This window comes from Caenorhabditis elegans, chromosome X (assembly GCF_000002985.6).
Source record: "Caenorhabditis elegans chromosome X".
Taxonomy (NCBI): Eukaryota; Metazoa; Nematoda; class Chromadorea; order Rhabditida; family Rhabditidae; genus Caenorhabditis; species Caenorhabditis elegans.
Genome location: NC_003284.9, coordinates 14,994,293 through 15,019,460, shown reverse-complemented (window position 1 = coordinate 15,019,460; position 25,168 = coordinate 14,994,293). Strand labels below are relative to the sequence as shown.

Sequence of the window (25,168 nt, the reverse complement as noted above, 5' to 3'; positions counted from 1 at the left end):
GAGGAAACGAAAAAGACACTATTGTCGTAAACAGGCAAGCAGAGGTGGAAAGTGGAAGGAAGGAAAAAAAAACGAAGCAGCAACCTTTGTGATGGAAGACATGAATAAAAACGCATCGTGAACGAGGAAAAAAATGGAGCTTTGTGTGATGTCTCGACACGTTTAAGTGCAATGATGAGTTAAAAGCTTAGGCTCATTTTCGTGGAATCTCAGTTGTGAAGCCTGGGGATAGTTGGCAGAGGCTAACGGTAAGCAGAGGCAAGATCTCCAGAAACAGCAAATGTCGACTGTCCCAGAGGACTTCTTTATTACTATTGTATAATTCAGGCCTAAAGTTTGAAGTTTTTGAACTTCCGGAGATCACAATATTCACGTGGAGTCAGAAAGTCCCATTTCGCTTTGATCTACAAAAAATGCGGGAGAAGAGACGCAGAGTTCTCAACTGATTTTTCATGGTTAAGAACGTGCTGACGTCACATTTTTTTGGACAAAAAATCCCGCATTTTTTGTAGATCAAATCGTAATCGGATAGCCTGGCACCACGTAAATATGCTTATCTCTCATTTTGTATTTGCCTTGGTTTTTCACAAAATAACAGTGATCTACGCGCGATCTACGCGAATTTTGCACAGAAACTGTTGAAAATAATGACTCAACGCGCGGCAAGACACATTTCAACTGATTTCGCATGGCTAGGAGTGTGCTGACGTTACAATTTTTTAGGGAAAAAATTCCCGCATTTTTTGTAGATCAAACCGCAATGGGACAGCCTGACACCACGTGGCTCGACCTATTCCGCATAAATGCGCTTCTTTTAAAAGTTTAAACTGGTTTTTTTGTAAAAAAAATGTCGCAATAATTCCAACACTTAGAAAACTGAGATTTCAAAAAGTGTAATAACGGTAAATTTTTGAAATAGGTTCAAATATTGGCTTATTGGCTTTTTAGTGAAATTTCTGACAATTTCCTCACATAGTCTATTTTTGATCTAGATGGAAGTACTCTGGAAGCACCGGAAATTAAACGAAGACCTTGACTTACATACTTGTACACTTACATAGATTCCACAAATCAAACATGAAAATGAATCAAAACCATAACTTTTCATTTTCTGAGTAATACAGCATAGTACATTCATTCTTTTTACGACTTCCGTGGTGTTGAGACATGAAACGTGAAGCTCATGAAAAATTCAAATGTGATGAGAGCAAAAAACAAGACTTCTAACTGATTTCCGAAACTTTCCATTTAGAAATTTAAATTAAAAAGATTATTATCAATTGCGGGAAGAGTCTTTATTTTCGAAATTCGAGACTTTGAGACAAGCATCGTAAATAATTCACTACAAAAGTTCAGAACCCAGAACCTCCGCAATTCTTTGTTTTTTTTTCTTTTTGCTGTTTTTTCTTCAACTCTAGAACAGCAGTCGCAGTAGGCTAAAACAAAAAAAAAGCACGAAGGCTTATTGAAAATTTGCATAATCCACTTTTCAGTTCCATTCACGCATTTCAAAAGAAGCGGCGGTGGAATCAGGAAGTTTCAACGTGCCGTCGGATCCTACTCGGATAAACTAGTAACGTGTTCGTGTCTAATCGTGTTTTGACTCCATTTCCATTCAAATAACTTGTCCCTTCAAAATGGAAGAGCTGACGGATTGATGTATTAATGAGAGAACGGAAGAGATATGGCAAAAAAAAAGATTGAATAAAAAAGTATGTAAGTTGTTTTCAAAAGTTAAAGCATATGGGAACAACCGCTCCAAGAATTTTTAATCACTTTGAATTTGTTTCAAAGTTATTTAATCATTAAACTATACAACTGCTGAAAATCAAAGCCATTCAAAAAGAATGAGAAAAAAGTGATTACTTTTGATCATTTTTGAGAAAAATTGGTGAATATGAAACGGCAAACTACGACAAGAAAATTGACAGACGAATATGATTTATTTAATGAATAGGTTTAAATATTTTTGATTTGAAAATGTGTTTTGAATGTTATCCAAAACTAAAAGTACGCCAAATATTACGATTGGTAAGTTGGAATTTTCTACATCTAGTAATTTGAAAACTTTTCGAGCTTCTGGTTTGATTCAGTTCAGGGATGTGAATTTCAAATTTCAAAATTTGACGAGCTCGGCGAATTCGGCAAATCTCTTTGTCCAATATTGGCAAATTCGGCAAATTTGCCGTGCTACTCAAACGCCGAAAAAATGGGTATTTTTTTAATGATTGTTGGAGCACCAAAACTACTAAAATCTTGGCATACATCTGGTTTCTGAATAAGTTCCATGTAGTGTGTCTGCTTAAACATCAAAATAACTCATCATTTTACTAAATTTTTGGGGATAAAATCAATAGTTTTGGTCAAATTTTAAAATTTTTGATGTATGCTCGGCAAATTCGGCAAGTCTACTTTTTTAAAATTTGCCGAGCTCGGCAAATTCGGCAAATTTTCCGAACTTGGCAAACGGCAAATTCGGCAAATTTGCCGCACACCCCTGATTCAGTTGTTTAAAATTAAAGATTTAGAAATATAGATCTTGTTTTGAGAAAATTGAAAAAAAAAATTCCACCCAAGTTTTAAGTGGATTTCAGAATTACAATACCAGGTGTCAAATTTCACCGTTGTACAAAATATCATCACAAAATATCATCCAGTAAGAAGAAAACAACAAATAAGAATCCTCTCCGACGTCACAAGCTGGGTGGTTTTTCAACGGTCAGTTAGACCGCATGGCAGGGTCCAAATCAAATTCCACTCTCCAGAATGTCCAAAAAAAGATGAGAAAAAACGTTGGCGAGTAGAGAAATAAAAAACGATTTGACAAGCAAAGTCATTTTGAAACTCTGGAGAAGGAGAAAAAAAAAGTAAAACAAAGTACTAAAATAACCTATTCTTGGCTAATGTTTTTACAAGTGGGGGGTATGTATGTGTGTGTGTGGCGCTCTAGAAATAGTTGTGAAAGCTTCTTCTTTTCCTTCTTCACTCTATCATGTCTTTTTCACTGAATATTTTGCGACAACGGACGTGTAGTTGTTGTCCTTCTTCTGCTTCTTCTTCTTCTTCTTCTTCTTCTTCGCCTTCTTCGCCTTCTTCTTTCCTTTTCTTCCGTCAGGCGGCTTCTTCTTCAGCTACTGCTGCTGCTTCTTCTTGTTCTTCTTCTTTTCCAAACCCTTCTTATCCTAGAATATGCTCAAACGCGTAGCAATAGAGTAATTTTGGTCAGAAAAAAAGAAACAAGGTCCCTCCTTCTCCTCACGCACACGCACGATTCTTTCATCACGTAGCGGAGCAAAAATCTGTTTTAAGTTTTTTTTTATTCGGCAGAGGAAAAAAGAAAAATTGCCATACTTATGCTTTGAAGAAATGGGAATGGATAGAAAAAAAAGATCAGCGATCGGGAAAAAAAATTGGAACTAAACTGATGAAATGAATTTTCTCAAAGATAGGTTGTTATCACACTATCACACTTCTCAACGAGTCTCGCAGAAAACCATGTGTGTAAAAAGAGGAAGAGCCAAACGCTGTCTAGCTTCATCATCAGCGACTCGATAGACAAGGTTATCTCCGACTCATGTTTCACTTGCGTTTCTCATGAGCGGTCTGGAACCCGAAGTGGCATCGTGAGAGAACATGAAAACATCAATGACCTTTTTTTCTCAAATTTTTTTTAGAGATCATTAAAATGAGCAATGAAGGTGGGAAGTTTGAACACAAAATCAACAGAAGCCAAGGGGATCAACACTCTTCGTCTGACATGACATCCGGGTCTTTCAGCAACTCCGGAAAGTGAGTCTTGTGATCTCGCCCACCCAGCATGCATTGAAAAGAAAGTTCCAGACACAAACAGATCAAAATGAGTATAACGTGAAGTGATGAATTTTGCGAAGCAAGCAAAACCTGATTGTTTTGCTCGACATACTCGGTATAAAGCTTACAAGAACAAAAACGAAACCTTTCACATCTCCGGTCGGAAAACGATTCTCAAAAACCAGTTTTTATATAGGAAAGCTGTCTATTCATAGAAGGCTCAAGCTCAAGTTGAAACCTTATGATAATGCAGACAGCCACGACATTGAGGAAATTTTTAAGATAGCCCACAAATATGAACTTGGGTAGTAATAAACAACTGCTTAATTCTATGTAATTTTAAAATAAACGTACTCACATAAAGTTTGATAATGAAACGTTTGAGAGAACGTTTTTAAATTGTTTTTAAGGAAAGCTGGAAAAATGTTAAAAGCCTTTATTCAAACATAATTTTTGCCGTTAAAAAAAGCTTTAAAAAACAATAAGAATACGTATTGTGTAGTAGATGTATATGCAGTAGATGTACCAAGAAAAAAAGAATTTCCCACTTGTTCAATTTGAAATAATAATTTAATAGGAACATGTGGTTAGGTTGCAAATATAAGTTTTTGACATACTGATATTTCATAAGATAAAGGTAAAGGTAAAAGTTGTCCGTTGGGTTCAAGGGTGTGCCGATGAAACCTCCTGCGGACAACATAATTATCAGGATTACTAGTGGCGTTTATATTTCTTCTAGTCTCAATTTAAGCCGTACCGGGACTAGCGGTACGGCCGATTCACTTTTTGTGAACTTCTGAGTCGGCTGGGTGAGCCTTTGGGGTGAGGTGGAATTGAACTTGCGACCTCGTGGGTGACAGTGCTAACCACTACCACTTAGCCACCCGTGCCCATGTTTGAATTTAAATTTTTCACGTTTACCTGAAACAATGATTCCCGATTCAACCAATTTTTAGTATTGACTCCGTTCATAATCAAAAACACTCAGAAATTAGATTGCTCAATGTTTTTCAGTAACCCGTCCACAAAGCCTGAAGAACGCTGCCGACTTTTGAGTTTAAGAAATGCTGAATTTCAATTTGTCACCTACGCATTTCCATGCATATTACCAAGAAGTGGTCTAGTAGCACTCAGAAAAAAAACATGCATTTTCCGTTCTTACAAATAGAAACGTGATCGTTTCCTTTTGTTGTGGAGAAAAAAAACTAGATGCCTGCTGAAAACGTCAAAACACTAGAAGATAAGTTTGACTCTAGAGGCAAGAAGAAGAAATAGAAATTGAGAATTGAAAAATGAGTTTCAGACATTCTAGCTAGCGGGAAAAGTTTAAGGAAAAAGAAGGGGAAATTCCAAAAAAAAAACATGAATTAATGAGAACATGTTTGTAACATTTCATATAATGTGATATAAGACGCAATGAATTTCATAGCCCCTGTCAGCTGTCAAAAGTCACCCGCACACAGGCCCGCACTTGCTTCTTTATTTCAAACGGACCAGCACAAGCGCATTTTCACAAATAATCGAGCCAATTGGTGGGAGGAGGCACAACAATAAATTGAGTCGTCAGTGCCCTCCCCGGCCGGTGATGAATGATGAGAAACTGACAGAAAATAGAAAGTGCTCTTTTGTCTTCAAACAGCTACATTCCTCTTGGCCATTCCAACTTGTTCCCATAAAAGTGAAGTGAGCAGCGGAAAAAGGTTATGCATTGTTTCGGGTCAATGGGTCGGCTTATGAGCTTTTAAGGAGCTGAACTAGAGGACATTGCGATGAAAAAAAGCTAAAATAGAATGCGGGGAAGTGATAGCTGTATGGCTTCTAGTGTTTCAAAGTTGGTTTATGTATTAGAATATGGCAAGGGTTTAAGAGTGAGATCATCAGACAGGATCACAAGGCGGATGATGGAAATAGTAAATATAAAAATCTAAATTGAGATATTTTTCAAATCGAATATGAAATTAATTTGATCTCATTAAAATACAATAATAAAGCAATTTTCTAAATCTAGAATTCTGGGAACAAATGAGAAGGATGTTAAATTCGAAATACATTTTTTAAACAGAATCTCGCCGTCCATAGACTTTAAAATACTTGAATAAAGTTGAAAATGTAAGATAATTACATTGTATATTCTAAATTTGACGGTAATTTCAAAACAATTGTTTCCAGCCGCTTGACAAGTCGGTCAAATATCAAATTTTAACTAATTTTAGACCAGTTTTTGAGCCGTCATAACTTTTTTTTTGAGAAGTTTTCAATAAGTTTCATTATAAAATTTGGTGTTTTTGGACAATGTAAAGTCTAATAAAACAATAAAAAATAATAAAAATTCGACTACACCACCTTTATCAAGAAGAAACTATAATTTAAAGCCCGGAATAACAAAAATGTGAAAATTCCTAAATATAATATGTGAAATTAAGAAAAAAAAATCAATAACAGCTAAACACCAGAAAATAGGTCGCATAGTGTTAATCGGTTGTTAGAGGCTATATATTTCAGGGATGGAAACAACACAATATATTTTTTGTTAGGTATTTTCTATGGGCACATATTTCTGTTTTCATGCCAGGTACAATGTTTGAACCATTTTAGGTCAATTGTTGTCATTAAGGCACTGTCTAAAAGTACATATTGTTTCAATTTTAAGTTAAAAGCTAAAAGATCAATGAACAGATATTATGGATATGGTTTATGTATTGTGGCTGACAATATAAATAATATTTAAAAACAGCTGAAATATTATAATATTATTTTAAAAAAACATCAAGAACAAACAAAAACGAACAAGAAGTCAACAAGGAAATAGCTAGAACGTTCAATTTCCCAGCTGAACTTTTGTTCAGTAAAGTCAACCGAACATGGTACAACAAGGGCAATTAAAGTGACAAACATATGCACTATGTTTTTTATAAGTTCTATAAAACTGAAAGTTATTGAACAAGTGCATTTGGAACACGTCAACATTGTTCACGTGTTCATGTTTAGAGAGCAATAAATAAAACATCACTGGTAAGAAATGCATGACATTTTTTTGTTATTTATCTGAAAGTTTTTATTTTTTATTTTTTATCCCTTCTAGTAGTCCTATTTAGTTCCGGGATGTTACAAAACCTTTAAAACAAGAAATTTCAGTAGGCAATCTAAGGAACAGTTGGACTTTTGATATTCTGGCTTAGTTTAGGGAAGAAGATGGAAAAACGTTCCTAAAGATATTGCCCGAGGACATCCGGAGTTGCTCGTGGAAAATTTAATTTTAACGTAAAGTTCCGGCGGTCCACAAGATCTAGACAGCACGGGCATATTAGGAAAGAAAAAATTATTATGAGCTTGATTGCACATACATAAGTAAGAACAACATTTTCTACACCAAAAGGAGAAACGAGAGTTGGATGTAAAAAAAGGACAAGAATTCCTGGATAAAAGACACATTTTCCGCCTCTACGAACTTGGTCGGACCGTGGTTGCAATCCAATTTTGGCGGTCAGTTAAGACGCTGACATAACCTTTGATAGAAAGAAATTGTAACGTTTAGGGACACACAAAAAAAGAGGGATGACGCGTATGGCTGTAAGGCTGTGCGACGGCTAATCTGATCTCCGGCTCCATAGATTGGATAATTCTCTCTGTTGCTTCTTTTTTTTCTCCAGCAACTCGATCCACAATATTCAATAAACTTGTTTCAAATTCAGATGAAATGAAAAAATGAAACACACGAAAAAAAACGTGAAATGACCCAGACGGGTCTCCAATGAATGGGGTCAGTAAAATTTGTGGGATACATGGAAGAAAGAAAGTTGAAACTAAAAATGGGATTTTAGGCAACACTCCATTGCCAAAAACGGGGAAAAGTTTGAGTTGCGCGGAGTACTAGATCATAAAATTTGAGACAGAAACATGGGTTGTTGATTCCCATGGGATTAGTGGCCCATATTAGATTTTGACTATCTTTTCTCAACGTTTGTTCTCTCTGAGGGGATGTGTCGGACATTTGGCTAAATTTCGATTTTGAAAAGACACAAGATAAGAGTTTTGAAAGAAGAGCCGAAAACCAGGGAGCACAAAAAAACGAAAAACTTGGCGGAAGATACGAAATGTCTAGGGATTCGTGAAAAAAGTCCATTTCTACTGTATTATTGTTGGTTTGATACGTAAAATGGAGAAATAAGAAAGGAGGAAATAAAGAAAAAAAAGATTTAGCTGATGAAGTGAAATGAAATAAAGGTGTGGAATTTGAAATCAAATTTTAGTCAAAATATTGAATTATCGTTAGGAGCCGGGTTACAGAAAATAATTTTGGCTATTTTTTTCCATAATTGTTTTTGTTTTCGAATGCTTATTACAAAACGCTAATTACAAATCTCTTCGAGGTGGAATTTTCAACTTTGTGCTCTTCTGCTCCAAATTTTTAAGATGTCAGAATTAGGCCTTCCACGAGGGCTCTACTCTCGCCCGCACCACACCATCGTCCTTATCCGTTGCACACAGCTATAGTGGCGCGAGGTCCCGCGCAGCGTAGGCCGCAGTACACAGTGTGTGATAGTGCGGGAGTAGGGCGGGCATGGTGTGCCCTCTTCGCGCCTCGCTTTCATGAAAGGCCTAGCCAGAATGACATTGTATGAAAATATGTTTTTTCGTTTTCTGATTCCGATACTATAAAAAAGTTCAGAAATGTCCTAAACCTCTCAAATAAACAGGGATCCTATATAATACATAATTGGCCGCATTGTAGATGCGTTAACCGAAAACCGGAAAATACAGTTGTCTTCAAATTGTAACTTGGAAACGCGTAATCCATAAAGCATAACAGAACAATTTTCTCAGTCCGAAACTTCAGCTAGATCAGAAATTTAAAGTGATTTTGTCGTATCTCATGGATTTTGTGCTTATAAAAAAACTTCGAAAACCATTAAGAGAATTTTTTTCAAGAGTTTTTGCCGAACATCGTATTCTTCAAATATTCCTTGTAATTGGTTGACTTTGATCCATTGTTTAACAAACAACAAGGACTCGAGAATTAATTTTGTTTTGCAACAAATTCTTGTGTTTCAGAAAGAAAAAGAGGAAAACACGGCCAACTTGTACTAAAAGAAATTCCAAAGTATAAAATTCAAGGAACATACCTAAGGTTCTATTTTAAAACGTTCTAGGAAAGGGGTATGTCGAGAAAATAAGAACCTCACGGAAAAAATCAATTAATTGAGGTGTTCAAAAGGGGTCTGAAATGCATGAAAAAAATGAGAGGAAAAGGAGAAAAATAGGTATTTTCGTTAAGCAAAAGAAGGATGACAGCCATTGGGCACCATGCAATTGTTAGAAACGACGACAGGAGGGAAAAAAAAGGAAGAAGCTGGAGAAGCCGAGGGCTTAGTCATTTTCAGTCTCACTCCACACCAGCGATAATTACGAGAAATCTTTTTCTCTTCTTCCTGGCCAATGAAAGGAGAAAAAAATGTGGAGAAATTGTTTCTTACCTTTTTTCCTACGGACCACTACACATTCTAAAATGAGATGCGTTTTTCAGGGAAAAAAAGCAATGCACAATTTGTTCGGAGAAAGGGTATTTATGAATTTCAGCCTCTCTAATCTATTCATCGCTTGTTGTCCAAGATTTGCAAACAGGCGGTGCTGAGTCACAGCAATAACAATGCAATAAGTTGAGAAAAGAAAATTCTGAATAAGAATGAATTAGTGGCATTTGGACAGAAAACATATGGGGGGGGGGGTTCATGAAAATCAGATTCTTGTGGAGTCTTTTTTTTTTGTTTGATTTTTGGTGAATATTCTAGATGGTTGAACGTTATCCAAACACATTTTTTACTTGTTCTATATCATTAACTATATATAAAGCGCCAATTTATGTCCCTACATAGTTTGATCTTTTATCTTTGAACAACTGGAATTTCCCGGGCCTTTTGGTGAATGCGCGGCCGACATCGATCAAGTTCCGCGATAGACACTGCATATCTTATGTCTTCTACGCCTCTCAAAAACGTCGGGGGCCATAATCGGTATTTATTTTATTAGTACATTGGAGGAGTAATAACTGAAGCCTGCAATGCTCAACAGTTCGAGATAGGAAAATCTACATTTTTCGAAAGTTTGACAAGTGTCCAAAAGTTCGTTTTAACCTTTTAAACAATCTGAATATCTTTAGAACCAAACTTCCACATTCTGAAAGCTGAATACAGGCTTTATAATGTTCACTGCCGAAACGAACAATTACTAACGTCACTACCGTAGTCTCCAAGCTCGTTTGAAACGTACATGTTTCTAATTACTTGGTAAGCACGCGAAAATTCCAATTATGATACCAATACCTTATTTTAGCAGGCTAAGGACAAATTTCAACATGTTTGACACGCTTTCCGGAATAATAAAACAATCAAAGGGCACGAAATTAGTTCCTTACAGAATGGCTGATACGTTGACAAGGAAATGGGGTCGCAAGATAGGAGTTGGGGCATTGTAAAACTCAAAGCTTTGCAACTTCTATGAGTATCGATAAAAAAAAGTTGATTTTCAAAAAATTGGAGAAAAAAATCATTTGGTCTGAAGCATAAAATAACACATTTACATTTACAATAACACGCGCCTTTACTAATTTTAATTGAGTGTGAAAACGAAAAAATAACAAAAACGAGCTTGTTACAAAGAAAGCAATCCAGTGTTAGTTGTTAGAAAAGGTAATTATCAAGCAAAATGCTCTGACAAGTTTGCGGGTGTGAGCGCACAAATTCCTAGAATTCATTTTCCTTCTTCGTGTTGTTCCGTGGACCTTTTTAACATGTGTTACCCTTATTAAAAAGCGGATGTTATTTTACGTGCACATAGGCAGTGAAATTAAAACTCGCACGTATGTACGTCTTGATGAAAAAAAGTGACCCATTTAAATTTCTTTAGACTGCTTTTGATGAAGTGCCAAAAAAAAGTGATGTGGGCGGCGTCGGCTAGAGTCGAATGAAAGAAAATCTGGAAATGTGAACAAATTACCTGTTGTCAAATGAAATTAAAACTACTAATTGTAGAGTGGAGAGAGTTTCAGAGATCGAATCCGAATTAGTCTGTGGGCGAACAATAATCTTATGTGATGTTTTCAAAAATACGATGATAGTAGGATTTGAGCGTGAAACCAATTGGTAGAAAAACTAAGCCGATTTTCAAGAATTCATTTACAAAAAAAATAACCGATTGGCATATTAGAAACAATGGGATAAACTTTGTTTTTAGTGCAGAGCTAAGATTAAATTTGATGTAGGCACGGAGAGATTATTAATATAGCTAGCAAACCTGGAATTGCTGTAAAACATGCATATGACACCACAATAACCGAACTTCATAGTAAAAAATTCAAAAAAAAAATTGTTCTCTATATTTATGTGATTTTTTTGAAAATTGGAAAAACCTCAGTTTTTCCATATCCTGGAGCAGGGGTGGGAGGCAAATGATTTTTTCTGGCAAATCGGCGAATTTCTTGAATTGAAATTTTCTGGCAAACCGGCAAATCGGAAAATTGCCGGAATTGAAATTTCCGGCAAATCGGCAAATTTTACAATATTGCCGATTTGCCGAATTTGCCGGAAAAAATACAATTTGCCGAAAATTTTCGTTATTTATATTTTTTTGAAAATTTCAAAATTTCAAGTTTAAATGGCAAAATTGTACGCATCCTATGAATGTTCTTACATCTATTTTGAAAAGTAAGCAAGTTCTATAAAAAAATGTAAAAATTCCGTCTCATAAAATATCCTTCTAAACATTTCCGACAAATCTGATATCCGGCAAACGGCAAATCGACAATTTGTCGAAAATAAAAATTTCCGGGAAATCGGCAAACCGGCAACTTGCCGATTTGCCGAATTTGTCGACAAATCAATTTGCCGAACGGCAATCGCCGCCCACCCTTGTTCTGGAGATCGTCGATATAATTTTTTTTTCTCCTTTTAATTGTAAGGTCATTGTACTTTCGTTTTTAAGGTATACATTACAAAATATGTTTCAGATTAACACAAAATTGGAGCAGTTCAAAAATTGTTCCGAGTCCAAAAAATTGATACTGGCACAACAACCTGGCATTTTCCTGTTTGCTTATCACCGCTGAAAGTGTGTGTTTAGGGTATATCTTCTACTTAACAATTAAAATTCGTCACTTAAGACAACAAACATGTTTTTGTGTTGAAAATATGCGGTTTATTGCAAGTATAGACACATTTCAAGGGCATCTTCAAACCAACTTTAGAGAATTTAGAAATGTCATCTTTGACTAACTTTTAATTTTCGATCTTCAACTCTTGTTCGCTAGCTTTCTCGACAAAAACCTTACACAAATGTTGTTTTTCCAGTTTTTCTGTGCCATCAGACACTGCTCACTATTCTTCTTTGTTTCCTGCCTTTCCGATGGCTGCCCAATAAAATCTATCGATTTTTCATTTTTGGTTTTTATTTTCTGTTCTATTCTACTTCTACTCTTTGTAACATTAATATCACCCCACTGATAATTTTTTTTGCCATCTGTTGTGGTGATTATTGCTCTCCGACAAGTTTTGCCAGTTTATTACAAATCACTTCTTTCACTCTTCTTCGACGAAAAACTTATGTGGAGGACGCAATGTGTCTGCGTGGTGTTTGCGGACTTGTCAGTGCCCGAAGAGAAAACCACGCATTTTACTACTTAACTTATATTTATTCGGATTTTTTCTATTGAAAAATGGAACTCGGCTCGTCGGAAATCCGACAACGGAAAGGAATCTCAAAGATTGTAGAGGATTTCGACATTTTCGAGAAGGTCGTGGAAAATGTAAAAGAAGAGAAAAAGGTTTCTGCTGGAGCGAGTAAGTTTTTATTTTATTTTTTATTTCTTCTAAACACATTAATTTGCAAATTACATTTCAGTTTCCTTTATCTGCTTCACTATAATTTTTTGTCTGTTTTGCACGGAGACGTATACATTTTTGTTCCACAAAAAGTACGACTATCGGTTTGCACTAGACACAGAGATGGATGAGTGAGTGTGTCTTTTCGACCATAAATATCGATTTTTTCCTAATTGCAGAATGCCCTTATTAGATTTGGATATGGTTATTAACACACCATGCTCGATTCTTCAAGTTGTTAGCTCATCAGATGAGTATTCCGGAGGAGACGGTCTTTTGCGCCAAACGATTCAAAAAAATCCGACTAGATTCGATTTCACTGATGAAGAGCAAATGTACTGGACCATTCTCCGACATGCACACGACCAATACAACAAGAAAGGGCTCCGAGCACTTGAGGAGGTTAGTTATTTTAGTCAGAATAAGAAAAATTATGGAATGCATTTGACAGTTGGAATATGTCGATGACGATATTGAAACAAATCTCGAGCACTTGGCAAATGAGAAGCAGGACGAAGAAGCAGCTCATATCAAAGAACTGCGCTTGAAGAACAAAAAGACACAGCATAGAGGGACCGGGCAGATCGTGAGTTTTATAGATTTAAAAAAATCAAAATAGCGCTGGCGAATTGCATAGTGAACAAAACATCACGAAAATCTCTTGAAAAATACTATAGCGGCTTGAAGTTAATATAAAAAACCAAATTTTGAAATTTATGTTTTTTGTAGCGGCTGGAAATTGATTTAAAAAACACTGTTTGCAATCAACAAAAAACGCGGAAAAACCGAAATGAATTTTTTTGAAAATTTAATTGTGAGCACATTATAGAGATTCAAAAAATCCAAAACCAATTTTAAACTCAAAATTTAATAACAAGAAACTTGGATACGTTTTGTGGTCACTTTAAAAAAAATTCTCATTCTTCTAGATGTTCCTCGTAAGCAACGGGATGGGAATGTTCCAACTGGTAGCTGATAATGGAGGTGGTGATGGTGATGATGGAAAAGCATGTCGTCTTCATGGAAAATTCAAAGTTAGAAAAGGAAAAGAGGAGAAGATCGTGATGTCTATTAGTAACCCAATGATGATGTTTGATCATCAGGAGAAACAATCTGGAAATATTTCGCATCGAATTGAAAAGTTTAATTTTGGACCAAGAATCCCTGGGTTGGTAACGCCATTGGCCGGAGCTGAACATATTAGCGAATCAGGCAAGTTTTTTAAAACCGTTGATAATTTCAAAAAAAAACTTAAATTTAGGACAAGACATCTACCGGTATTTTATCAAAATTGTGCCAACCAAGATCTACGGCTATTTTAGCTACACTATGGCATACCAGTATTCAGTGACATTTTTGGTTTGTTTTTTTTTTAATTTTTAAATTTGTGAAAAAATAAACAAACGCGTTGCAGAAGAAGCAGTTGAAGGAAGGAGAGCATTCACACGGAGGAATTTTGTTCGAGTATGAGTTTACAGCGAATGTCATCGAGGTACACAAAACTTCAATGTAAGTACATATATATTTATATGATAGTTTGGATAAATGAAAAGCTTAAGATAAATCTTTTTAGTTAAAAATATTTATATACTTGAAGGCAGGGGTGGGCGAGAATTGCCGTTCGGCAAATTGATTTGTCGACAAATTCGGCAATTCGGCAAATTGTCAGTTTGCCGATTTGCCGGAAATTTTCAATTCCGGCAATTTGCAGAAACATTTATAGGATGCGTTTAATTTTGCCATTTGAAATTGATATTCTGAAATTTCCAAATAAGAAAAAGTGCGAAACCACAATTTGCCGAAAATTTTCGGCACGTTGCCAATTTTCCGGCAAATTCGGCAATTTGTCGGTTTGCCCATTTGCCGGAAATTTTCAATTCCGGCAATTTGCCGATTTGCCGCTATGCCGGAAAAAATCGTTTGTGAATTAGTGCGCAATAGATTTTTTTCAAATATTTTCAAAGATAACTGTGCACAAATGGCTTTCACAATATACTTTTATAATCAAATCCAAAGATCACATTTTTCATTTGAAACTATTTTTCGAAAGAAAAAAACTATCTGATAAAAACAGGTTTTCTAAGAAAACATATTGGCATTGGTCATCTTAACGATTTCAACGCTAAAGACCAAAATGTAACTGTCTATAGATTTTTTCTTTCACTTTCAGAACCTTGATCTCATACCTCATCCGAATTTGCTCGATCCTTGGCGGTGTCTATGCAACCAGTACAATTGTGAACAACATCCTCCAATTCTGCCTATCACTTGCCTACACTGATAAGGCGCACTTGGAACAGTTCCAACATCTCCGCGAATCGCGAACGAGTGTGTCAACGGACTCACATTCGGCTTTTGTAATGGACGCCAATATGAGGGTTCATTAATATTTTTTATTTATTGTTCGGCTTTACTTTTTTTTTTGCACTTCTGGTCATTTAATACAGTTTCTTAGCCGCGTTTAGGAAAGTTCCAAGAAAGTGGGCGATTTTCAATTTTGTGATAACAATCATTTCCCGATAACATTGTTTGTCTCTCCAGGCTGTGTTGCAATTTCAATTGCGATGATTCCAATATTGTTCACCTTCTTTTTTCCAATTTTATTTCTTATGGGTTTCTGCTGTTTCCTCTTGTTTCTTCACTTTGGTTAGTAATCTATGGAATTTTATGAATATTGTGTGTTTACGGGATGAATAAATTATTATTTATGAAAAATATTTTTAATTTGTGTGTGTGTTTTTTTTGTTTCGGTGAAAGTAAATATCTTTTACAAATATATATATTTCTTTCATGTTAAATTATTTTTGATGCATCTTTTAAACAACAGTGGTTGCAGGAAGGATAGGCATCAAAGATGGGTGGGGACAACAATTTTTCGTAAGTTTAATGTTCAAATAACTTAAAAGCTGGAATTCAAGTTTTCTTTTAGATATGGACCAAAAATTATGAATGGAGGACTTGCGGGTATTATTGGTGTGTCGTGTGTCTTCCCGATTGATTTGGTAAAAACTCGCCTGCAAAATCAAACTGTGGGGGCTGATGGCAAGCTGCAATATTCTGGAATGTAAGATTTGTTTTAAATTGTGCAATAAAATGTATAGCATTGTAATTAGTATGCGGAGTTAATTAAAAGTTAAGCATTTATTTGATTTATCCACACGTGGTGTCAGTGTGTCTCATTTAGGCTTGATCTACGAAGATCTACAAAAAATGCGGGAGAAGAGCCGCAGAGTTTTCAACCGATTTCGTATGGTTAAGGACTTCCCGCATTTTTGTAGATCAAACCGTAATGGGACAGCCTGGCACCACGTGAAAAACTTTGTCGGTTCAAATACAGCTGAATTCTCAAAGTTTGATCTGTAAAAAATAGTTATATAAAAAAATAGTTGAATGTTGTAACAAATAATCTAAAATGATAATTTCTGGCGGTTTAGACGCGTGGAAGTTGGCGAAATTAACAATTTTACCTAAATTTAGTAACTTTTTTGTTTACAAAATTTTGAACTGTTATTGTTTGATCAGCATAATTTACTTTTCCGCCGTTAGAAACAATTTTTAAAAGCTACACCAGTATATTACACTGTAGCTATAAAAAATAAAAATTTTCAATATTTAGTGCCGATTGTGCAAAGCAAACATGGCGATCTGGTGGAGCTTCGACCCTAGCGAAATTCCGTGGAATGTACAGCGGTTCAGGAGTCAATATTCTACTTATCACACCCGAAAAAGCAATCAAACTTGTTGCCAACGATTTCTTCCGTCACAAACTCGCCAAGGAAGGCGAGAAGCAATTGTCAGTTGGCAGGGGAATGTTGGCCGGAGGATTGGCTGGCATGTTCCAGATCTCTGTGACAACACCGATGGAGTTGTTGAAAATTCAGATGCAGGATCAAGGAAGAACGTTGAGTGCGTTTTGTGACGTGAATCTGTTTGTAAAGAAAATAAAATTTTAGAACCTGGACAGCAGAAATTGTCAGCAACTCAGTTGACTATGAAGCTTGTTAAGGAGAACGGAATCGCTGCACTTTACAAGGGGCTCAGCTCAACTCTAGCGCGTGACGTCACTTTCTCTGTGATCTACTTCCCACTCTTTGCCTACCTTGATTCATTGGCTCCAAGAAAGCCAGATGGTAGTGGAGATGCAGTTTTCTATGGAAGTTTCTTGGCTGGTTTGACATCTGGAGCAGCTTCATCCTTCTGTGTGACGCCACTCGATGGTAAGATAGTTTTGTCGTGAACGCGTGAATTTTCTATAATAAAGGAATTTAAAATTTTAGTGATCAAGACTAGAATGCAAACTATTAACAAAGGAGCAAATGAGATTGTCTACAAGAATATTCCAGACGCATTTGTGTAAGTGTTAGGTAATCGAGTCAATTGAAAGTATGAATTTTTCAGCACGATTTTCAAAAATGAAGGACCAAAAGCTTTGTTCAAAGGAGCCGCTTGTCGTATGATGGTTATGGCACCACTTTTCGGTATCGCCCAAACTGTCTACTACATTGGAGTTGCTGAAAAGATTCTTGGAATCCAAAAAGCCACACATGTCTAGATTTATTTAGCTTCAAATTTACTAAAATTTCTCTATTTTTGACAACCAATTGCCATACCAAAATGATTCACCAGTTCGTTTTTCTTTCCTTGCATTACCAATTTTCATGTTTTCTTTCCAACTTCAAAATTCCCATGGTCAGTATTCGTAGGATTTTGCCAGATTTTTAATAAAACATAATCAAAGTTTTTTATTTTTGTTGAACATTTCAGAAGAACTTAAAAAAAGGTTTTTTGTCAAAAAACTGACACATGAATCGCAATTGTTACAATTTCAATGTAGGGCTTCCATGGTAGTCAGGCACCGATTCAGGGCCTGACGTCTGCCTGAAACCTGCCTGCCTCAAGCGGCTTTTCGCCTTTTTTTTGCATTTTGGAGTGAATTTACAAAATTTTTAATTCTCTCATTTTTATCAATTTTATGAAAAAAACATTCAGAAGTGAAACAAAAAGTTTACGTATGTATTTGAGCATTATACGCGGGTTTTTTTTCAAGCAGGCGAAGGTTGTCTTAAGGTCAGGCAGGCATGCGTTTTAACGCCTACATGCCCTATTCTAATGATTTTCATATCAACAACGCATATATGGAAAATGATTCTAATATTTCAAATGTTACACCTATTTCTAAACTAGAATTTGCTGAAACCATTTCTGTGATATTTTAGAAAGTCCATGCAAAGAGATGACTTTTATTTTTCCACTAAAAATGTAAATGTTGAATTATCCATAATATATATTGGATGGAATTCTCTTGGTTTTCAGATTCAAATTACGGACAAGTCTCTTATCTGAAAAAAATAAATAATGAGGAGACCAAATATATTCAGCTAAGAAACTAGGCCATTCATTTTCTTTTTTTTCCTAATTTTCAAAATGGAAAAATCATAATATTTTTGAACAAACCCTTGTTCAATTCTAATAGGCTTCTCGTCTGATCATTTCTCTCCAGATGAACACTTGACAGAGCAAACATTCAATATTGTCCTGAAATTTCATGGAGGTGAATCTTTTCCCATTAAAGCCCCATTTACAATACACGTTTCTTATATAGGTTAAACTAATATTGTGCGCTATTCATTCATCCCTGAACCCCTATTCATATGTGTTTTATATGTGTATTCGTATGTATTTGAGAGCGAGTGTTCCACTGTTCAAAATAGTGACAATTTGAAATCATGTCTCTTGTTGTTCCTCGCTTTGACCTCTGCATTTAATTAAACAGATTCCTCATGTGCCGTGCCGACAATCGAAATGATTTGAACAATGACACCAAGGTTCTTTTAACAAATCGAGATATCCTCCCATCGTCTACATGCGAAATTACGTAATTTGTTTGTTGGACTTAGGCCTCTCAAAAAAAAATTATGCTTTCGGTTTTCCCCCGGAATCCAACGCTCAAAACCTTGAGTGTCCAATTAGTTTGCCCCGATGAAACCTCGAAAACCTTCTCAGAAACTGAAAAGAAAACCGAATAATTATCTGGATTCATTTTCCCTTTTTTGCATGCGTCAACGTAACCCAACCCATCATCAAATTGTTTGTCATATAAAACTTGAACTTTGGGTGAAAGTGGCGAACAAGTGCCAGGAAGAGCGCAAATGGAGGAAAATGGTGGAAGAAAATAGCAGAAAATAGACAGACTAGTCTCACTTTCGCAGAGTGCCGCTGTTCGAATTCTGACAGCGAAAAAAATTTATTGTTCTTTCAGCAAAAAAAAACTTTTAATGAACACCCATTTATCACTTTGTTGTTTTCGTTAGTTAGTCACAAGTAATCTTGTCTTGGAATTGCGTTTTTCCCAAAAGTTAGCATCCTTTTCTACAAAATGTATCAAAAGATACATTTTTAAAAGTATTTCAATGTAAAAAATATTAAGCTCGCGCCATCTGTTTTGCCTTTAGGCCATTTTTGTGAACTATCTGATATAACCTAATTAATAAGATTATGTTGTTCGAGTTCATTGTACATAGAAAATAGAAGTGTTATTATTTGACCTTACTCACAGGAGGTAGTAATATTTTTTCTACGATCTAATCTAGAAATATAACTAAGCCTAAATTTAAGGCTACCTTGAGGTGTTCAATTCATTCTAAACATTCAAAAAATACTCCATGTGCTCCTTGTTTCAGAAGTTTTTAGTGCCTAAATGACTTTTTTTTTCTGCAATTTACTTAACATTTTTTATTAAAAAGTTTCACCGCCTCAGCACAAAAAACGTTGCATTTTTTACCCCTTTTTGCAAATTCTACTTGTACCTCAAAAATTCCAACAAAAACGGTTACCTGAAAAATACATAATTGTATAATTTTTTATTCATTAACCAAATTTGCAATCAGAGATTTAAGGAACCTAGTTCAGAAATTTTACATTGAACTGATTGAGAAAATTAAATTTTTTACAGAACATATCTGTCTTCTAAATTCATACAAAAATAATGTCATTCATAGTTCGTTCTCTCTCCTCTCACGTCTTTTATCTTGTCTGGTCACTTTTCTAGTTTGAAGTCTTTATGTATTCTCGATTCAAAACTCAAATTCATTATTTCTCACCACAAAAAAAAGTCATGTCTTACCTACCTGCCTACTCAAGGGCCGTGTCCTATTAGAATGACTAAATTGGGGTAGAAGTGGTAAAATGTCAACGACAAGAATTTCAACATTTTTCAAATTTTTGACGAGTAAGGCCATCGTTCATATTATTTTTTTTTGGTACTTGTGTAATAGAATTCCAGTAAGTATTGATTTCAGACATTTGTAAAAATAATAATGTAAAACATTTTTAAAAAAACTTTTTTCAACATTTCTTTTTAAAAATAAATTTTATTTGCATTATCGATTTTACTATCCGCAATGAAAGTTGAATGTTTTGTTTAATATGGTATTTTATTTATTACATTTTTTAAATTGTGTATTTTTAAAGAACACTTTTTGACTTTCTGATCCTTTGAAATTGTGTCCACACTTTTGAACTTTAATCGCATAATTAACCTTGTCTTAGTTTCACATGACACGTGTTTTTTTTCTCAGACCAATTTGCTGATTGTTGCTTGGTAATTCAGTGTGTTTGTGATCTACAAATTCAACAATCCTGCCCTCGGTCAGCCCCCTTTTTTCTTGTATGTTGGGCGTGACCTACTGGTGACCTGAATAAGCCGCCCTTGTTGCCCTCCCGACTCTTTGGATCCACTTGAAACAGTGTGGTGTCGTGCACCATTTTGATTCATTTATACATATATTAACATAATGTTTCATTATCTCACAACGACCTTGACAGTATTGGTAGGTGATTTTGGAAGTTGGAGGCGGAAATTTAACTTAGATTTTTTCCAGCTATTCTGTAAATACCATGCGGAGCAAATAGACAATGGATTACAAGGTATGGAGTTGATAAGTTTTGAGATATAAAAATTTGATTTTCAGGAGAGCCTCTAATCAGATGCGGCAGTGAAAGCTTATCAATTAATTTCAAAACACAAGGTGCCTTTGAAGGGCATGTATATGTTAAAGGACATTATAGGTAAGTGTTATATTTCTTTAAAAAGATTTTCAACTTTTAGTTATACACTGTGATTTTATTATTAGATTTTAAAAAAACTGACAAAATAATTTTTTCAAAGTTACCTATATAATTACGCCTTTACCAGTGAAAACAATTTTTTGCACAAGTTTTTTTTATTTTCTCTGACTGCGGGTTTTTAATGTTATTCTACTTAAAATCAATTTAGAAATAACTATGTTCAAATTTTTTCCGTTACTTATAGAGACTTACCAAAATATCGAACATGCCATGAAATATATTTAATTAAGTTGAGCATTTCTTAACTCGTTCAGCAAAATTTCACCCAATATTCCAGATATGATGAGCAGTGCATTTTGAGCTAAATCAAAAATTTAGAAAAAAAAATCACGATTTCACGTATATGGCTGTTTAATATGTTTTGCTCGTCGTTATTAGAAAAATTGTGTTCTTGCCGTGTATGAGCCCACATATGCTCATTCTGTTGCATTCAGATCAGCATTTTGGTTTTTCATGAGCACATTATTTTTGAGAAATGCTTTGATGTATTGATTATAAAATATTTTGCAATAACCATTGATAGAAATTTTCAAATCCCTCCAATTTACCCTTTTCAGTATGAAGCATTGTCGTACCGATGCAACTCTCGAATCACAAGTCAATTTGACAGTGTCCTACTCTGCGTGCGACGTGATTCGTCAACGATCAGTGAGTTGTTTTTTTTTCCCATGCTTTACACTATATTCACCTCCTTCGCTTCCATTTCCTCATCCCTCCACTTCTATTCCTGGGCTTCGTTTTTTGATACGAAATTAGCGTAAAAAGCGTGCGCGGGGGTCAAGGCAAACGCAGTAGCACGTAAGAAAAGAGTTTCTCGAATGGAATGGTCAGAGTATGTAAGAGGGGGCACCCGTGCGTTACAATGTGTTGTCGCCGGCCCGAAAAGTAATTAAAATCAGTGTGTGACATTGGCAAAAGAAGGTAGAAAGGTACCTGTGAGAAAAAACACGAATACAGTGTTGGGCTAGCGCTAGCAACAGACAATTAAACCCAACCTCAAGAGTGGCCAATGAGGTGTGAAATGAGAGAAATTGGAGCGTGTGGCAGATACGGCTCTGGGAATAGGAATTTAAAATTTTAAACAGCTCAGAAGGGGGTAGGATAGCTCAGTCGGTAGTGGTAGCCGCTAGCAGTCTGGAGGTCTAGAGTTCAAGTCCGGCCTCACCCCCTAGGCTCACCCAGCCTCTTTAGGGAAGTGGATCAATCCACGACTGGATTATAGGAGGCGGCTTAAATTATAGCCCAGTGGGAGCATCACCAAGCAGTGTACCTGATTTCCAGAACCGCAGTGCATAGATCTTGAAGAACGTCCTTTAAGCCTTTAATCCTTTAATCTAACTTTTGGAATAAAAAAATGTACATAGAAATTTAGTAAAATGTATGATGGATTCAAAAAGAAGACTCCTGTTGAAAAATTGAAACAGGACCTCAATAGAGCCTGAAAAATTCAAACTATAAAAAATATTCTCAGTAACATTCACGTTAATCATCCCAAAAATCCTGTTTCAGAGTAACCCAAAGGGCATCATGATGACCGCTACAATCATCATATCGTTCCATCCAATGTTCATAACGAAAATTGACAAATCTTACAAGGTTCAATGCTTTTACGCAGAGGCTCAAAAAACTGTGACGCAGCAATTAAATGTGGAGTAAGTCAAAAGGCTTTGCGATTCACTTTCATTTGCGATTCGTTTTCAGTATTGCCAAGGAACAAGAAAAGAAAATATTTGTGATGGTTGGAGATGAGGAAGGCGGAACCGTGAGCCATACAACCGGAGATCAAAAAAAGCTGCACAAATTGAATGAGTTAGTTGTTTCTGAAAAGTGATGGAAGTATTCTACAGAAACCCATGGGTGTTTCCATTTTGCAGTTATTTTTTAATAATTGCCCAGCAGTTCACAGTTTTTTATAAGTAGTAAACTTCAATCAATTTGACATTTTGTAATAAAAAACAAATATTTTCCAGTCCTTCAACCGAAGAGAGAATCAGCTACAATGTGCCCTTACCGGACTGCAAGTATAGAGTTTTGACCGAGTCAAAAACTGAGGAAGTCGCTTTTGCAACAGTTGGACAAATTGTGTATCACGAGTGGTCTTGTGAAGCTCCAGGACAAAATCGTAAGCTATGCTGTTTAACTTCTCAAATATTCATATACCCTGTTCACTCTAGGATTTTTAATTTGATAAATTTAATTTTAAAAATTTCAAACACTATATGCAAATAAAAAAAACCTTATGCAATATCTATTCAAATTTTCAAAATTCATATTTACAGAAACCTCACCATTTTGTGTCACTGTGCACTCTTGCAACGTGAAAGATGAGACAGGCAAGGAAGTGCAGATTTTTGACGAAAACGGTTGCGCAGTTGACAAGTACTTAATTAACAATTTGGAGTACAGCAGTGACTTGACCGGAGGTCAATTATCTCAGGTATGCAGTTGGACCGTTAGGAAAATGAACATTCCGAAGCGTTTCAAAAAGAAATAAATTTTGAGTTAGTAGCGGCCTGGTTAAAGGGAATAATTGTTATTATGCGATTGGAAAACTATGTGAGTAGAATTTCAGGAAAAACTATATACCGTACTTCGTAGTGTGTACTTGTTTTATTTTATAAAACTTTAAAAAAATTCAGTGAAAAGTTGGAAGTTTTATCAACAAATTGATAGAACCACGTTTTTTCATAGATAGATTTTTTTCCGATAAATGCACAATTTTGTTAGTTTTTGTTCAACTTTTACTAAAATTGAAGTGTACTTTGATCAATTGAAAATCATTATGATATGCATTTCTTTGACGACTGTTTGTTCTGGAGTCTTATGTATGTATTAACTTCTGATAATTTTTCAGAATTTGAAAAATTACTTCTTAACATTCATATACAGTGCGCTCAACTGTTCGGGGACCATCTCCATTTGAGCGGTTAGGGCATTTAAGAATTTCTTCAAAGGAAACTAGTATTGGAATCGGGTTAAGCATACCAAAAAACCTCTGTGTTTACAATTATTTCCTGATATCTTGAAAATTGGGAGCGAAAGAGCACACAGTTGAAACATGGGACCCTTGAGATATTCGAAAATTTTGTTTAAAATTTTCATTTTTTTCGACAAGCATAAAAATTTTCAGTTTTAAAAACTATATTTGTTGTCCATCAGAACTCCTTTTTTAAAAAATTGCAGACTTGATGTTAGCTCAGAATTTTAACGGTTTTATATTAAACTATTATAATTGACGTTAGTTTTTTCCCTTTACAGGTTTTCAAATTCGCCGACCAACCGTCCGTCTTCTTCCAATGCAAAATACGTCTTGGGTTGAAAGAAGAAGATGGATCGTGTATTCGATCATCGGATCACTGCCCAGCTACACTGCGTGGTAAACGTTCCACAACTCTGGGCGACAACGACTTTGATGTTATTTCTCAAACAATGACTATACTTGACATTGATGAACCATCGAGTGAGTTTTCTTCAAATTTCAATAAAACGAGTGGCCTTGAATTTAATTATTCTGATGTTACAGAGAGTCACAAAAAGAGCTCCGAACTTCAATTCTCGAAATTGTTCGTGACATCCGATGTTTGTGTTTCGCCAACAATTGCCTCAGGAATCGTTGTATTTGTATCGTCACTATTACTTGTCTGCCTCATTTCATCTTTCTTATTATGCTTTCGACATCAAACAGTCAAAGTGAAACTTGCTCCATGATTTGACATAATTTTAATTTTTTTTTAAATTTTCACGTTCAGTGGCCATGCAAAAATTGATAAACTTATTTTCATTATGAGTCAACTTTTAGCGATGAATATAACAATGCATTTCTGTATGATCACATTTTTTAAATTTGTTATCCTTGTTAAACTATATGTCTTTGATTAAAAATGAAGATCTTTCTGAATAGTATTGGTGGCGGAAACTGTTTGAAAAAAATTATTAAAGACTTGCGCAAGACTAGATAAATCTTGCCAAATTTTGATCTACCGTTTTCTTTTTGTACATTTAAGCTCTGGTAAAATGAATGTAGGATAAAACTTGGATAATCAATGTTCTTGGAGTCAATAATTATTTGCCTTAAACTTGTGCGTAGATCAAACAAAGTTATGCCTCAGTATGCCGATGTGCATATTACAGGTACTTTGACTGAGAGTTTCATTTTAAACCATTACACTTTTTCTTACTGTAAGCTTAAGCATAAGCCGAAGCCTAAACCTAAGTCTAAGTCTAAGCCTAATCCTAAGTCTAAGCTTAAGCCTAAACCTAAGCATAAACCTCAGGCGACCCTGAAAAGAAATCCGATGATTCCGAACAAAATTCCAAAACATCGGACATAGTTTCAAACATTGTGCAATGTGATTCCA

At 35.4% G+C, this 25,168-nt stretch overlaps 3 protein-coding genes and 10 non-coding genes across 13 annotated transcripts; 6 read left to right on the top strand and 7 right to left on the bottom strand.

The window, feature by feature from the left end:
• Window positions 1-3,121: 3,121 nt before the first annotated feature.
• On the bottom strand, window positions 3,122-3,251 carry C18B12.10. The gene has a single exon (NR_072652.1). It is a non-coding gene; the product is annotated as an Unclassified non-coding RNA C18B12.10 (non-coding RNA).
• Window positions 3,252-5,236: 1,985 nt separating this feature from the next.
• Window positions 5,237-5,376, top strand: C18B12.11. Its single transcript, NR_072651.1, has one exon. It is a non-coding gene; the product is annotated as an Unclassified non-coding RNA C18B12.11 (non-coding RNA).
• A 1,114-nt stretch (window positions 5,377-6,490) lies between these two features.
• 21ur-13509 lies at window positions 6,491-6,511 on the top strand. Its single transcript, NR_072650.1, has one exon.
• Window positions 6,512-6,673: 162 nt separating this feature from the next.
• 21ur-14109 lies at window positions 6,674-6,694 on the bottom strand. Its single transcript, NR_072649.1, has one exon.
• A 2,480-nt stretch (window positions 6,695-9,174) lies between these two features.
• Window positions 9,175-9,291, bottom strand: C18B12.12. The gene has a single exon (NR_072648.1). It is a non-coding gene; the product is annotated as an Unclassified non-coding RNA C18B12.12 (non-coding RNA).
• A 2,861-nt stretch (window positions 9,292-12,152) lies between these two features.
• Window positions 12,153-15,403, top strand: ergi-2 (Endoplasmic reticulum-Golgi intermediate compartment protein 2). The gene is made up of 8 exons (NM_078093.8): window positions 12,153-12,641; window positions 12,703-12,814; window positions 12,863-13,085; window positions 13,135-13,269; window positions 13,613-13,895; window positions 13,945-14,042; window positions 14,098-14,192; window positions 14,854-15,403. Exons 1-8 carry the CDS (start codon window positions 12,518-12,520, stop codon window positions 15,068-15,070), a joined length of 1,287 nt encoding a protein of 428 aa, NP_510494.2. The 5' UTR covers window positions 12,153-12,517; the 3' UTR covers window positions 15,071-15,403.
• Window positions 15,404-15,519: 116 nt separating this feature from the next.
• slc-25A18.1 (Mitochondrial glutamate carrier 1) lies at window positions 15,520-17,427 on the top strand. The gene is made up of 6 exons (NM_078092.7): window positions 15,520-15,560; window positions 15,613-15,747; window positions 16,300-16,589; window positions 16,637-16,900; window positions 16,961-17,036; window positions 17,082-17,427. The coding sequence occupies exons 1-6, from the start codon at window positions 15,538-15,540 to the stop codon at window positions 17,233-17,235; spliced, it is 942 nt and encodes a 313-aa protein (NP_510493.2). The 5' UTR covers window positions 15,520-15,537; the 3' UTR covers window positions 17,236-17,427.
• F20D1.18 lies at window positions 16,068-16,200 on the bottom strand. Its single transcript, NR_072647.1, has one exon. It is a non-coding gene; the product is annotated as an Unclassified non-coding RNA F20D1.18 (non-coding RNA).
• A 2,832-nt stretch (window positions 17,428-20,259) lies between the features above and the next one.
• On the top strand, window positions 20,260-24,709 carry cutl-3 (ZP domain-containing protein). The gene is made up of 10 exons (NM_078091.6): window positions 20,260-20,512; window positions 20,564-20,609; window positions 20,654-20,750; window positions 21,368-21,458; window positions 22,320-22,462; window positions 22,512-22,619; window positions 22,781-22,932; window positions 23,090-23,247; window positions 24,069-24,270; window positions 24,334-24,709. Exons 1-10 carry the CDS (start codon window positions 20,477-20,479, stop codon window positions 24,516-24,518), a joined length of 1,218 nt encoding a protein of 405 aa, NP_510492.2. The 5' UTR covers window positions 20,260-20,476; the 3' UTR covers window positions 24,519-24,709.
• On the top strand, window positions 21,543-21,751 carry F20D1.14. Its single transcript, NR_072646.1, has one exon. It is a non-coding gene; the product is annotated as an Unclassified non-coding RNA F20D1.14 (non-coding RNA).
• On the bottom strand, window positions 21,543-21,773 carry F20D1.19. The gene has a single exon (NR_072645.1). It is a non-coding gene; the product is annotated as an Unclassified non-coding RNA F20D1.19 (non-coding RNA).
• Window positions 21,849-21,989, bottom strand: F20D1.20. The gene has a single exon (NR_072644.1). It is a non-coding gene; the product is annotated as an Unclassified non-coding RNA F20D1.20 (non-coding RNA).
• On the bottom strand, window positions 23,592-23,815 carry F20D1.12. The gene has a single exon (NR_072643.1). It is a non-coding gene; the product is annotated as an Unclassified non-coding RNA F20D1.12 (non-coding RNA).
• Window positions 24,710-25,168: the final 459 nt, after the last annotated feature.

Bases quoted from the DNA above. Each gene is read 5' to 3' on its own strand.
- ergi-2 (NM_078093.8), top strand. From the start codon at position 12,518: ATGGAACTCGGCTCGTCGGAAATCCGACAACGGAAAGGAATCTCAAAG. The intron at 12,815-12,862 runs GTGAGTGTGTCT...TCCTAATTGCAG, and splicing joins CTAGACACAGAGATGGATGA to AATGCCCTTATTAGATTTGG. The intron at 14,193-14,853 runs GTAAGTACATAT...TTTCACTTTCAG, and splicing joins GAGGTACACAAAACTTCAAT to AACCTTGATCTCATACCTCA.
- cutl-3 (NM_078091.6), top strand. From the start codon at position 20,477: ATGTTTCATTATCTCACAACGACCTTGACAGTATTG. The intron at 20,513-20,563 runs GTAGGTGATTTT...GATTTTTTCCAG, and splicing joins CAACGACCTTGACAGTATTG to CTATTCTGTAAATACCATGC. The intron at 21,459-22,319 runs GTGAGTTGTTTT...ATCCTGTTTCAG, and splicing joins ACGTGATTCGTCAACGATCA to AGTAACCCAAAGGGCATCAT.
- slc-25A18.1 (NM_078092.7), top strand. From the start codon at position 15,538: ATGGGTGGGGACAACAATTTTTC. The intron at 15,561-15,612 runs GTAAGTTTAATG...GTTTTCTTTTAG, and splicing joins GGTGGGGACAACAATTTTTC to ATATGGACCAAAAATTATGA. The intron at 16,590-16,636 runs GTGCGTTTTGTG...ATAAAATTTTAG, and splicing joins GGATCAAGGAAGAACGTTGA to AACCTGGACAGCAGAAATTG.